The sequence below is a fragment of the Colius striatus genome, chromosome 1 (genome assembly GCF_028858725.1).
Source record: "Colius striatus isolate bColStr4 chromosome 1, bColStr4.1.hap1, whole genome shotgun sequence".
NCBI lineage: Eukaryota > Metazoa > Chordata > Aves > Coliiformes > Coliidae > Colius > Colius striatus.
In genome coordinates, this window is record NC_084759.1 from 75,715,086 (window position 1) to 75,728,043 (window position 12,958).

Here is a 12,958-nt window from a genome sequence, read left to right on the forward strand (position 1 = left end):
TCTGGTAAGTGGACATTGCCGTTGAACTCTCTTAAGTCACATTTTTACAAATTCCCATTAAAAATAACTTTTAAGAATACCTTTGACAGTGTTTCTTTAAGGGATCCAAAACCTAAATCATTCCTTTGTGACAGTATAAGACTACTCACATAAATACTCACAAAGCATAAAGATATGACAAAATGTTGGCAGAATCTAGACATTAAGGTTTCTCTACATATTTTTACCACCTTTTTCCATAATATCTACTTTACTTAGAGAGTCACTTAATCATATAAAACACTTAATTAAAACATAATAGTCATAACAGACTTAAATTTTGTAAGTGAAAGTAAATTTTATTTAGGGAAAACAGCTTAAAAGTACAGCTGAGATCTGATGGGAACTGAGGATGGATGCTTTTTCCTGTTAAAAATTCTCCTTGACTTTTCTCACTGAAATCATTCGAAATGTTGTCACCGACTTCCACAGACCCAGGAACAGGTTTTTTACCTAAGCAAGTTATGTATGAGCAAATTACAGAAAAGGGAAAGAATGTCTGTCAGCAAAGTAAAGCCCCACTAAAAGTAATCTTCATAGTTGTAAAATACTCTTGTACTACATATTGATAATGAAGAACCAGATCTCCTGGGAGTAAGAGACACCTCCATCATGTAATGCTTCACACCCAAAAATGTGTGGGTCTGAGAATACAGGCCTAACATCTTTCATTATACAAAGCCTTTAGGTGTGACCTGCTGCTGAAACTGGAAATTCCCTGTGAGCTCTGGCATTCCATTAAAAAAAAAAAATATCAACAGGTACGTGAACTGAGTGGCAACCTTTCCCTCCTTAGGCCAGCAGACGGGGTTCAGGTATAAAATGCTGAATCCAAAGAACAACAATTTCAAATCAAAATGTAAATCAAACAATCCATCCTTCTGACCTCATCACAGCTATTATGAATATATTGGCTTCATATACAGAAATCACAGATCAGGTGATAAGGGAGCACTCAGCACAGACTTTACAATCTGAATGTAGCTGAGCCAGGTGCTCCTACCCCTGCAACCATGGAGCACCAGCTGCCCCAGGGCAGGGTATGCACAGCTCATATGCCAGCACCTGCTGCAAAGTGCAGCCTCACCACCTCTCCTCTCTCCAGACACCACCACATAGAAACACCTTCGGACAGGTGAAGGGGGTCTCACTCAGAAATTATTTACCGAATCACAGAATGGTAGGGGTTGGAAGGGACCTGTAGAGGTCATCTAGTCCAACCCCCCTACTAAAGCAGACTCACCTTGATGAGGTTGCACAGGAACGCATCCAGGCGGGTCTTGAAAATCTCTGGAGAAGGAGATTCCACACCATCCCTGAGCAGCCTGTGTCAGGGCTCCCTTACCCTCACAGGAACGAAGTTTCTCCTCATGTTCACATGGAACTTCCTGTATTCCAACTTGTGTCTGTTAGCCCTTGTCCTGTCACTGAGCATTGCAAAAAAGACTCTCTCCATCCTCTCTCCATCCATGTGTGTCCTTTATACACATTTATAAAGTCACTTCTCAGCCTTCTCTTCTTCGGGATAACCAGCCCCAGGTCCTTCAGTCTTTTCCTATAAGAGAGATGCTCCAGTTCCCTCATCGTCTTGGTAGCCCTCCCCTGGACTCTCTCAAGAAGCTCTCTATCACTTTTGAACTGAGGAGCCCAAAAGTGGACACAATACACCAGATGTGGCCTTACCAGGGCAGAGTTATTAGTTATTAGCTACTAGTTATTAGTTATCAGTTGTTAGTTGCTAGTTATTAGGTATTATTTTGGGGGTTCTAAAGAGAAATTCTCCAGGGCATTTTTACTTACCTTTGCTGCTTTAGAGATTAAGGTAGGAGGAGGAAAATAATTCACACATGCATCTCCTAAAATGTTATTTTTAGGGCATAATCCTGTTCCTTGCACAGTGGCTTTAGAGAAGCATTTTCCAAAAAGTGCAATTATACCAAAGGTGTTGGAATTAAGGTTTTGCAATGGACGTTTCTTTTAAAAACTCAAACCAAAACCTTCTATGCTCATTTTGAGTCTGTAGCCATCACAAGCTTTTGCAGCTGAGGAAACCATCACCATGATGTATTTCATTTTCTAAGCTGAAAAAAAAGAACTATAGCTTTACTATGGAGAATGTAGTAATTTGCACAATCAGACCTTTTACAGTTACAATATTATAAATAGTTATTTCCTTTTCAGTCAATAAAATGTGGTCTTTTTCCCTCCTCAAGCTCACTTTGCTTTTGCTTCTGGTGAATCCCCAGAGTCAGAGAATCCTTCACTTCCTGAAAACTGAACAAACCCTTTTCCAATAAAGATGAAACAGGAAGCAAACAACTAAATTCTTTATGAACAACGCTATTTTATGATAAAATCAAACTGAAGGATCATTGGGATGCACACTTGCAGTGAGAGGGGGAACACGATCAAAAATACCTGTGTGCAATTTACTTTCAAATATAGATTGAAGCCATTTATATGTGTCACTGTTGATACTTGTAACTAATTTAGCATTTTAAGAAAACTTTGAAAATTAAAACTTTGAAACCAGAAGGTATCAGGTGATAAAGCAACTGACATATAATGCCTCAAATTCATAAGGATGACATTAACCGGCCATAGGAGCCCAGCTTCAGGTGCAGCACATCCTGCTCCAACATGGCAGCCCCACCACTGTGATTACTGGGACCATGACTACCAAACTAAGGGCTCTTGGAGAGGGGTGGCCTGGCCACTTGCCCAGCCTGGCCACCAGGACCCGGCACAGAATCACGGATGCTTGCTTGTCTTGACAGCACTGGGCTCAGACCTTCCCAAAACTGTTGTCTCAAAAACAGTCACATGGCAGGAGAGAGGAGGGAGTTTGGTTCCTCGTGTAAAAGTGATTATTTTTTTTCAAACTCCACTCACATGTATGTCTCAGTTACTCTAAAAATCAGGCCTCACCAACAGGAAAGATGCCTCCAAAACACAAGACCACACTTTGCTAGTGTAAACATCCATTTCTCAAATGCATGAAAGATACTTACATTCAAATGCCAAGTTAACAACACTTTGCCAGAAAACAGTGCTGTAACGTCACATGAAACTGCACTGAATCAAATTTCACTACAAATTACATCACTATGCTGCATACATTGTTAGTAATATAATACAGCCCCCACCCCAACCTCCCCCCCCCAAAAAGGTTTGACTATTTAAAAATGCTAGATACACATATAATTGGGGGGGGGGAGGGGGCAGAAAGAGTACTTTTCAGTTTGCAGTCCAAAGATATGTTGTGATACACAGTTTGATGGCATACAGATCTGAAAAAAAACCGCCCCAAACATCACTGATGTTTGCTGATCAGAGACCATGCTCTGAGTCTTGGGCTCTGTCAGGAAACTCTGCACAGGAAATCTTACCTATCTTACACTTTCAGATGTTTCTTATCAAATCTTAAGTGGAGAAGTAGCCAACTCACCCTTAATTATCATGAGCATCTAGAGGTCATTACCCACACTCTCACTGGAGGCTTTTTGTCACTGACACTGCAACTCCCACAAAATTCTTTGAATCAATTAATTTTTAACTATCTTAAAATTCAAGCATTGAGATGGAATATTGCTATGAGTAACTTTTGATCACAAGACTCAATAATTCATTTTTGAAAACTACTAAAAATTCTGTCTCCTTCACCATTAGCATTGACACTCCACCCCAACTGGCAGATGTTGACAACTTTTTTACTTTAAGCTGACAGTAGGATGGATGCAGGAGCTTTTTTGGAATGAGAGTCAGTCTCTGCCCTTAAAAACTACTTTGTAGATCTTATGCCATCACAGAGCCCTCTTTGGATCTCAGCTCCCTGTGTAAGGTAGCAATTTTTCTTCCCACTGAAAACAGTGGGGCTGTTTTGTTAATAGATCTAGTTGGTATTTGCTGTGAATAATAAATGCATCTTAAATGGAGACAGAAATAAAAAGGCTGCTTTTCAACCCCAACCTGGAAGGCACCAGTAAACAATGAAGTGGGGAACCTCATCACAACGAACAGGACAGAGAGTTTCTTCAAACAAAAAAATTCTTCTTCTCTTGCTACAAAGGGCTGTGCAGAACCAACTCTCCAAGCCATCGCTATCAAGAAACAATGCCACATTCTTCGAATACCCTCGTCTGTGTGGCACAGTATCTGCTGCCCAACATCAACGACATCCAAGTTAAACGAATAAATATTTGCATTGCAAAGTTGGATCCGCCTTGGAATACGACCGCTCCTAGTGTGGTTTTGCCACATGTGTGTTGTCAAATAAATCACAGCTCGCAGGGTGCGCGCATTAAAAAGCACTTGTCTATCTTGTTAGAAGCCATCGCATACTTCAGTTTACGAGGTGTGAAACGGGGAAGAAGGGGAAGGTTTTACACGACCAAGATAACTGTCTACAGAACCCGTCGAGGGAATCTCAGACGCTGCAGTCCGCCCCACCACGGATCCCCCCGCCTGGTGTGAATAGCCCCCCACGTCCCTCTCCCACGCCGGCTCCGACGCGCCGCAGCCCGGGGAAGTGCCCCTTCCTCCGCTGACACGCGTGGGCCCGCGCTGCTCCCCCCACCACCGAGACAGCCCGCAATCCCCTCCCCACGGGGCCGCCTCGTCCCGCCGACCCGCAGCTGCAGGGCTCCCCGGGGCTGCCCGGGGCGGCGGCGAGGGCGGCGCGGCGGGTGCCCGTCCCCCGAGGGCGGGCGGGCCTACCTCGGATTTCCACACGACGTAGGCGGCGGGGCGAGGCCCGGGTGGCGAGGGCTGCCCCTTCCTCTGCTGCAGCCAACGCCGGGGCGAGGAGAAGATGCTGTTGACGGGGCCGGCGGGTCCGCTCAGCGCCGAAGCCGAGGGGGCGCGGGCCAGGAAGGGCAGTTCGCAGCCGGAGCTCCGCTTCCCGCGGAGGTTCTCCTCGTCGAAGAGTGCGCTGCCCGGCGGCGATCGCTCCAGCGGGGTGCAGGGCGTGGAGAAGGAGGCGCCGAGGTGCGGCGGGGCTCCCCGAGGGCCGCAGCGTTCCCCCGCGGGGCTGCCGGCCGCCCGCGCCCGCGGAGACCGGCCCGCGCCCTCGCCGTCTTCGCGGCCGCCGCCGATGATGGCGGGGTCGAGGCTGCGCGTCTGGCGGAGCCTCCGCTTGGAGAGGCTCTTGGCGGCGGCGGGGGCGGCGGCGGCGGCCGGGGAGGAGCAGGAGAAGACGCTGCTCAGCAGGCTCTGCGCCGACATCGCGGTGGACGCTGCCCCGGGGGGCGGCCGGGGGTCCTGGGCTCCGGAGGGTTTCCTCCTGCCCCAGCCGCCGCGGCGTGGAGCGGGACGGTCCTCGAGGTGTCCCTCGCGCCCGGGCTCAGCCCCCGGCCGCGCGGCCCGACGGCGGCACCGGGGGCCTCATGGCGGCGTCCGGCTCTGGGGCTGCTCCGGGGCTGCCGCCGCCGCGGTCACTTTGCTGGGAGGGAGAAGGAGGGAGGGAGTGAGGGGAAAGGAAAAAAAAAAAGTTACGAGAGAAAATGGGAGGGAAGAAGGCAGCAGCGGAGCTTTTATCTCGGCTCGCCGCAGCCTGCCAAAGTCACTCCCCCCTCGGCCCCAATACGCACGGGAGCCGCTCGCCTCCCCCCGCTACCCCGTCGGGTCCCCGGGCGGTAGGGTCCGCCTGTCAGTTCCCCGAGGCGGGGAGCGCCGGCCCCGATGCCGCCCGCAGCCGGCAGCCCCGCGGGGCTGTGCGGGCACCGAGGCTGCGGCACCCCACGGGCTGATGCAGCTGCACCGGCGCGGCGCGGCTGCGTTTTAGTCGGGGAGGGATCAAGTAGCGAGGGACGTTACGGAGGCACAGCCGGGGAAAGCTCCATCCTGACCCTATAAAGTCCAGCGGCGCGGCCTCGTCCCGCCCGCTTCCACTGGTGAGACGTGAGACACGTCGGGTGCTGGCGGTGGCACCCCCGTGTCCTCCCCAGCCACGTCGGGGAGAGATGGTGCTGTCAGGGAGAACTTGCAGCAATAGGCAAGGTGCTCACAGTGTACAGCTGTGAGGGTCACTGGGACAGTGGAGCGCAACCAGCAAGTGTGTGTTCTGACCCAAATCTCTCATGTAGGGTCAATTTGAGAAGATATTCTTACATATTTAACCATAACAAACAGATACGTACTTTGAGTGCATTCTGTGCTACTCCTGATTGTGTGAACAACCCCATGTGGACAAGAGCGTGGACAACCCAAGACCTATAACTGTCCTGCTGGGTAGGTGATGGCAGCACAAAAAGAGTGGGACCAGTGAAGCTAAGTCTTCTCAGGAGAAATAGCTGAACTTGCTTGAACCTATCTAGAGATTTTTATCCACTTGCTTTCCAAGCATAGACGAGGAAACCTTTATCAGGAGAAAATAATAAACTTGGTAAAGCCAAAACTGTAAGGAAGGGCAAGAACAGAACGTACACAGAAGAATACCACGCAGCCTCAGGAAGGCTGGCAGCCAGCAGCCAGCTCCTTCCCTACCTGGAGTGCAGGGAACGGTCCTTCAGACGCAGGATCCAACTCCTGCCTCCCTTTCCCAGCTGGGAACACCAAGCCTTCCTTGCTGGAAGCAGTTCAACAGTGATGATTGTAAGGTTCTTTATGGAGGCCCAGTACCATAATTTACTTACCATTTCAACTTTATGACACCTCAGCTAACCATTAACTTCTTGGCTGTGTTCAGATCAGCTGCTCTTTTGTCACTGAGGAATACAGACATTACATGTTTTGAGATAAAAAGCAAAACATTCAAATCCCGGTTTGCTTCTACACCTACACTTCCATTTGTGAAGAGAGTCGAAGACACCTAGGGAGAGATTAGCCAAAAGCTCCAATGCAAGGCTTGAATCTCCTCTGACTGAGGTGAAATCACCATTAGACTACTGAATCTTTGAGATGTAGGCATCCTTTTTTTGACCTGGGAAACCATGATCTCCACTGTCTCCTCAGAAGTATCGTGAACTTTTAAAATTCCTTAGAAAAATCGACTATTTTGAAAAGAAAACCCAGAACACCACCTGAGCATAACACAAGGGTTATTTTTCTCTTCACACTGCTTGCATTTTCTCCTCAAACTCTAGTGCAGGATTGTGTTGTCCTCCTCAGCATCCTGGAGCCTGTGCAGGTAAGTGCTCTGTGGCAGCATTTTCTAGTTTCATCAATAGAGGGAGTCGACAGTTCTTTCCTTCGTGGCATTATTGAAGGTTCATGAAGAGAAACGACATGCTAGCCCATCCAGTTCCAAAGAGAAGTGTTCTGGCTTTATATAATGTTTCCAAACAGAATTTCTTTTTTCTACTATTTTTTTTTAATCTGAAAAGAAGCTTTCCCCCTGTATTTTAGTAAACTGTTCTATTGCCTAATTCCAAAGTCTGCTAGTTCCTCCACAGCTAAGGTTGCAGCTGTTTCTGTTTAAAGGTTCATTTTGCCTCCTCATTAATGCCTTCAGTAAGGTCTTGTGCTTGAGACTAAAAAGAAGGTCTGTAGCATAAAACAGTGACCTGAATTTGTTTCTGTGGCTCTGTGCCCATGCTAGCAATTCAGCTGAGGGAGATATGTCTACAGCAGTTTTATAGTTGTGTGGTTCCACATACTCACTCTATGTACATACATATTGGTTTTAATATAGATATCTATTTATATATCAAATATATAATCAGAATATGGAGAGAGTGGAAGACAAGGAAGAAAGACGAGGGAGTTTCAGAGCTGTGTTCATATGAGTAGCAGTGAGGACAATCACACCTGCCTCCAAAGTCCAGTGGAAATCATTCCTGCCATGCTCAGTAAGGTGTGTTTCCTGTCTTGAAGAGCTGGTACTCTTGGACAGAGCCAGTTGTCAGTGGGCAAACCTCACAATGCAGAAGCACATCGTTACATGTCGCACACACCTGTGAAAGGAGATGGAAACAGGCAGGTAAATGGTGTGTTAGGACCATATGTCAGTTTACAATAAATAAAGTTCTCATTTCCACCTACTTCAGTCCAGGTATTATTATTGCCCAGCTGGTTTTCTTCATGAGAGCCTTCATGAAAATTTGGAGGATGGGTTTCATGAGAAAGAGACCTGGAGAATCGTCACAACTATGATTCAGTGAGGAAAGCCAGAATACACAGAGATGCTTGTAGACATCTTCACTACCTATTTTTTCTGCTGTCTTTATCTTTTGGATGCAACAGCAATATAAGTACTGATTATTTTGCAAGTTGCTGTTTATTATCACTACTAGCTGCATTGTTGTGAGCCCTGGCAGTATCACCTGAGCAGCTCGGCTCCAGGTGGGCACTGTACAAGCACAGAACAAAAAGACTGTCAGTGTCAGCCCCCAAACCTGAGCACTCACCTCCAGCCAAAAGATACCAGTAGTGTAGCCATGTAAGCAGAGTAATGGTGAGACGATACTAGGTGATCGGATAGTGGTCATCAGCCCTTCTCTTCTGAAGCAAAGCTGTTTGTATAACTGCTGCTCATAAGGTTGCCATTATCAGTCAAGAATTGGACAATCCTTCCTGGAGCTGTGAGTAGCAGACAGCTGACTGCTGGGTTTCCTAACAGTTTGCACTGCCATATTTTTTTTACAGTGAAAGCTTAAATCCAGTGAGCATGTTTATACTTTGTTGTGTCACACTGCCCATCACTGCCTTATGCAGTAGTCAACTGACGTACTGGAACGTAAAAGATCTCAACTTTTCAAGTCTGTGTTTCTGAAAGTAAGCAGTAGTGACATGGATCAATAATGCAATGAATATCCAGAAATATTTTGAGACATAGATGCCTTTGACTATTGCAACTTTCTAGACATTGGGTTTATTCTGAAATATCTTCAGTCTCAGCACACAGAGTAGGAGTGCAAAAGCATTCCTTGGGTATACAGGCAGGGCCTGTGGGGAGACAAAGCTCAGCTATTGATGTAACCAGCAAGGATGTCAAGGGCAACAAGAGCACCTTCCACTACCACATTTGCAGTGAAAGAGTATGAAATGAAAGTGCAGGATCTGTATTGAAAAATGCAGATGACTTAGCATCAACAGACGGAGAAAAGGCTGAGGTGGTCAATGCCTTCTTTGCCTTGATCTTCACCAACAGAATCTGCCAGCCCTTTGTGCCTCAAGGAGAAGAGAATGTCAACAGTCAAAAAAGACTGAGTATGGGATCTTCTTGTGAGGAATCCTAGCCCATGCAAGTCTGGGGACACAGCCAGGTGCTGGCTGATGTCACTGCAATGTCACTTTGCACCTTTGAAATGTCATGGAGAGGTACCTAATGGCTGAAAAAGCCTCAATATTGCACCTTGTCTTTCAAAAAGGCAAAGAGAATCCAAGGATCTACAGGCTGGTGAGCTTCACTTTTGAGAATATCACAAAACTAAGTTTTCTTGGAAGCCATATATGGGCATATAGAGGAGGAAGATGTGACTGAAAAGACACAGCATGGGTTTACCAAGGGTAAATCATGCCTGACCAACCTGATCACCCGCCTTGATCCATGGATGGTGGGAGAGCAGGGTGTATAGGTGGCTTTCAGCATTGTCTCACACACCTTCCTTGTTGGGGCAATTAGATGAAAGAAAAAAATGAACGGATCTTGGTGCTTCATGGTTTATACTCTACCTGGAGGCTGGTTACAAGTGAAGTTCTTGTCTTTTTGTGAAGTCTATTTTGAGACCTGTCCTGTTGAACATCTATATCCATAGCCTTAGAGCACACTCTCATCCAGATTGTGGACAACATCAAATTAAGGTGTGCAGTCAACACACTCTGGGACAGGGCTGTAGAGAGTCATAGCAGGCATGAGGGCTAACAGAATCCTTAGTTGCTTCAACAGAAGCGTGGTCAGTGGACCAAGGGAAGTGACTATTGCCTTTTACACTGCATTCAATATACCTCAGCTGGAAAACTGTATCTAGTTTGAGTGCCTTCAGTGAAGGAGGAGCAGCCACCAAGCCAGCTGGGAACTGGGGCATTTGCCTTGTGAAGAGATGCCAGGAAAGCTGGACTTGTTCAACTTGGGGAAGGGAAAACTAATAGCAGCCTTCCCATACCTGCAAGGAAGTCGCCCTCTAAGTTTAATGATTCTGCAGTTCTAAGCAAATCTGAATTTTGGCTTAAAGTTGAGAAAACAACCTTTAGAAATTTTTCAGAGAGTGTGCATATGTGCATTACCTGTCTTGCTAGCAACCTTGCTGCAAAGGGCACATTTTAGAGAAATTAGGATATTACTCTACTTTTAACAATATCTGGAGTTATTAATGCCCCATTAATGTGAAATTAGATGGAGATACTAGACAGAATATGAAGTCAAATGTCTAAAAGTTCATCTCAGTCACACTTGTTCTGACAGCATTTAAAAACAATTGTTTATCAAAATATAAGTGTATTCATCTCAAGAATTAACAAAGTCTATTTTTTCAGACTTAGAAACAAATATCTGAAAACAAGGGTGAATTAGGAAATAGGACCATTTTGCTACTCTTATTATTTCTTCCTAGTTTATTAAGCACAAGAAAAGTGAAGATACCTGTTTTGTATTTCCTGATATTTGACTCTGAACAAAAAGACTTTTGAGTTAAATTTTAGCTCTTCCAGTTTTTCTATGAAGACAGAAGAGCTGTTATGTTTTTTACAGAACTTTTGTCTATGTTACAGTGGAAGTGATCTATAAGCATTTCTCCATAGCGTTCAAGGCTGCTTCTCCAGAGGAGACAGTGCTACAGAAACGTTGGTGGGAGCAGCTGGGAAGCAGGTCCATAATTTCAATCCACACAAGGAGCCTGCAACCAGCTTTGTATCCTGAGGTCTTTGACCTTCTCCTAGGTGATGACCAAGTACTGTGATGGCCTGGTCCTGTTGCTACAGAAGCCAGCATGTGTGTTTGACAGTGACCTTGGTGAGACGTGTATGGCTATGCCATGCCAACACAGAAAGCATTTTGATGTGACTAGGATGGAAATTGCCTTTTGGGCTGCATCTCTGGTAAAAGTCACGTGATCCCTTGTTTCTTACCTGGTATGGGACTGTGTAGGTTGGTTGCTGAGACACTCTGAGGAGTCTTGGCAAGTGTGTTGTCTGGATTGGCTACTTGGTGCTTAAGCTGGGACAGCTGAACCTGTCTGATAGCAGCTGTAAAAAAAAAAAAAAACAAAATCAGGAAAATGCAAAACAGGAAAAAAAAACAGGAAGAGAAAAAGATACTCATTTATACTGAATGGGAAAAGTGATGGAATGTCATTACTCCTCCAAACATTTGCTGCACTGAAGCAATAATACTGACAACAGTGACTGCTACCATGTACCTACTGTACAGTAGTGTGTATATATAGTTCCATGTAGTGTGTGCATATATACTAGATAGTACCTGTAGTTACTATATATAGTGTGACTATATTAAAACTATAGTTATATATAAGTACAATATAACTATATATTGTGTATATGTATAGCATAGATATACACATACACTACAATGTGTACACTATATATACAACAGTGTACATATACATATTATACCGTCATACTTTTTTTATATATCTATATATAGAGGGTATATGTAATATGCTCCAATCCCAGTCTTTTAAGTGCCACACGTTACAAACCCATCCGACATACCGGGGACCGCTCAGCCCCCTGTCTCGCCCCGGGCCCTCCGCCAAGCTGCGCCCGAACAGCCAGCCTCAGGCACGGCCGCGGAACGCCCGCGGCACTCAGGGCCGGGCCGAGCCGTGCCGTGCGGGACTGTACGGGAACACAGAGGTGGGGTGTGGGTGTCTCTGTGTGTGGGCGCGCGTGTGTATGTGTGTGAGACAGGTGTGCGCGCGTGTACGTGTGTGTGTGTGTGTGAAGCGGGTGCGTGCGTGTGTGTGAGGCAGGCGCCCGCGTGTGCACGTCTATGTATGCACGCGTGGGCGCATCTGTGTGTATGTGTCTGTGCGAAGCAGGCCCCGCCCCGCGGCCGCCGAGCCCCGCCCCGCGGCCGCCGGGCCCTAGCGCCGCCCCCCGCCTCGCCCCCCTGCCCGGAACCGCCGCGCCGATGCCACGTGGGAGGCGGCGGAGCCGCCGTCGGCGCCGGGCCGGAATCGCGGCCCCACTGACGTTGGGGACGGCACTCGCCGGGCGCCGAGAGGAGGGGAGGTCGCGGAGCCCCCGGGACCGCACCGGGATCGCTGAGACCCGATGGGTGCTCGGCGCGGTGGCGCCCGGCTCGCGGCTCGGCCTCCCGGGCCTAGAGGCGCTGGCGGCGGCGGCTGGGCCTAGGGGCGGCTCCCCGCCCTGGCCTGCGCCCGCGCTGCTCCAGGTGCCGGCGGCCGCCCAGCCGGCCCCGCGGCGGGAAGGCAGCGACCTGCCTGCCGGCGCGCCGGCCGCCCTGGCCGTGCTGCGCCTCCAGCCCGGAGCCGAGGGCTCGGCGCGGGCGGCGGCGGGGGCCGCGCCGCGCCTGCGGACCGTCTACGTGAACCCGCGCTGGCTGGAGCGGCAGGCCGCGCTGGGGGCCGCGGCGGCGGCGGCGGCCAGCCCCAGCCCCTGCGCCGAGGCGGCTTCGGCGGCGGCAGCGGCGGCGAGCGGCGCGGCCGGGGGCCCGGCGGCGACGGCACCGGCGGCGGGGCAGGGCGATGCGGCGGCGGAGACGGCAGCCACCCCCTACGTGGGGCTGCGGCGGCCATTGGGCTACCAGCTAGCCAAGGCCACCAAGGAGCGGATCTGGCGGGGGGAGTTCATTGACCTCTTTTCCTTGCTCCACACAGAGCTGGCCCCCGAGCACGGCCCGCGGCCGGGGGACACGCTGGACCAGTGGGTCTCGGCCTTCCTGGTGTACGCCAGTGTGGTGTGCGAGAAGCACCCGGCGCGCTGCGGAGCCATGTTCAAGTACCTGGACACCATCCGCAAGCTGCATGCCACCTACGGGGGCACCTCCTGGATGAACTAC

General features: G+C 48.8%; 1 protein-coding gene and 1 long non-coding RNA gene across 3 annotated transcripts in view; both read right to left on the bottom strand.

Moving 5' to 3' along the window:
• Window positions 1–5,568, bottom strand: part of ARHGAP6 (Rho GTPase activating protein 6) — a 338,498-nt gene extending 332,930 nt beyond the window's left edge. For both annotated transcript variants that reach the window (XM_061998798.1, XM_061998789.1), the window contains exon 1: window positions 4,756–5,568. In XM_061998798.1, coding sequence (XP_061854782.1) covers window positions 4,756–5,262 — 507 coding nt within the window. In that variant the 5' untranslated portion in view covers window positions 5,263–5,568. The remainder of the gene's footprint in view (window positions 1–4,755) is intronic.
• A 2,146-nt stretch (window positions 5,569–7,714) lies between these two features.
• Window positions 7,715–11,742, bottom strand: LOC133624941 (uncharacterized). Its single transcript, XR_009818206.1, has 3 exons — window positions 11,647–11,742; window positions 11,044–11,160; window positions 7,715–7,931 (listed from the first exon to the last, which is right to left on the bottom strand). It is a non-coding gene; the product is annotated as an uncharacterized LOC133624941 (long non-coding RNA).
• Between the last annotated feature and the right edge of the window lie 1,216 nt (window positions 11,743–12,958).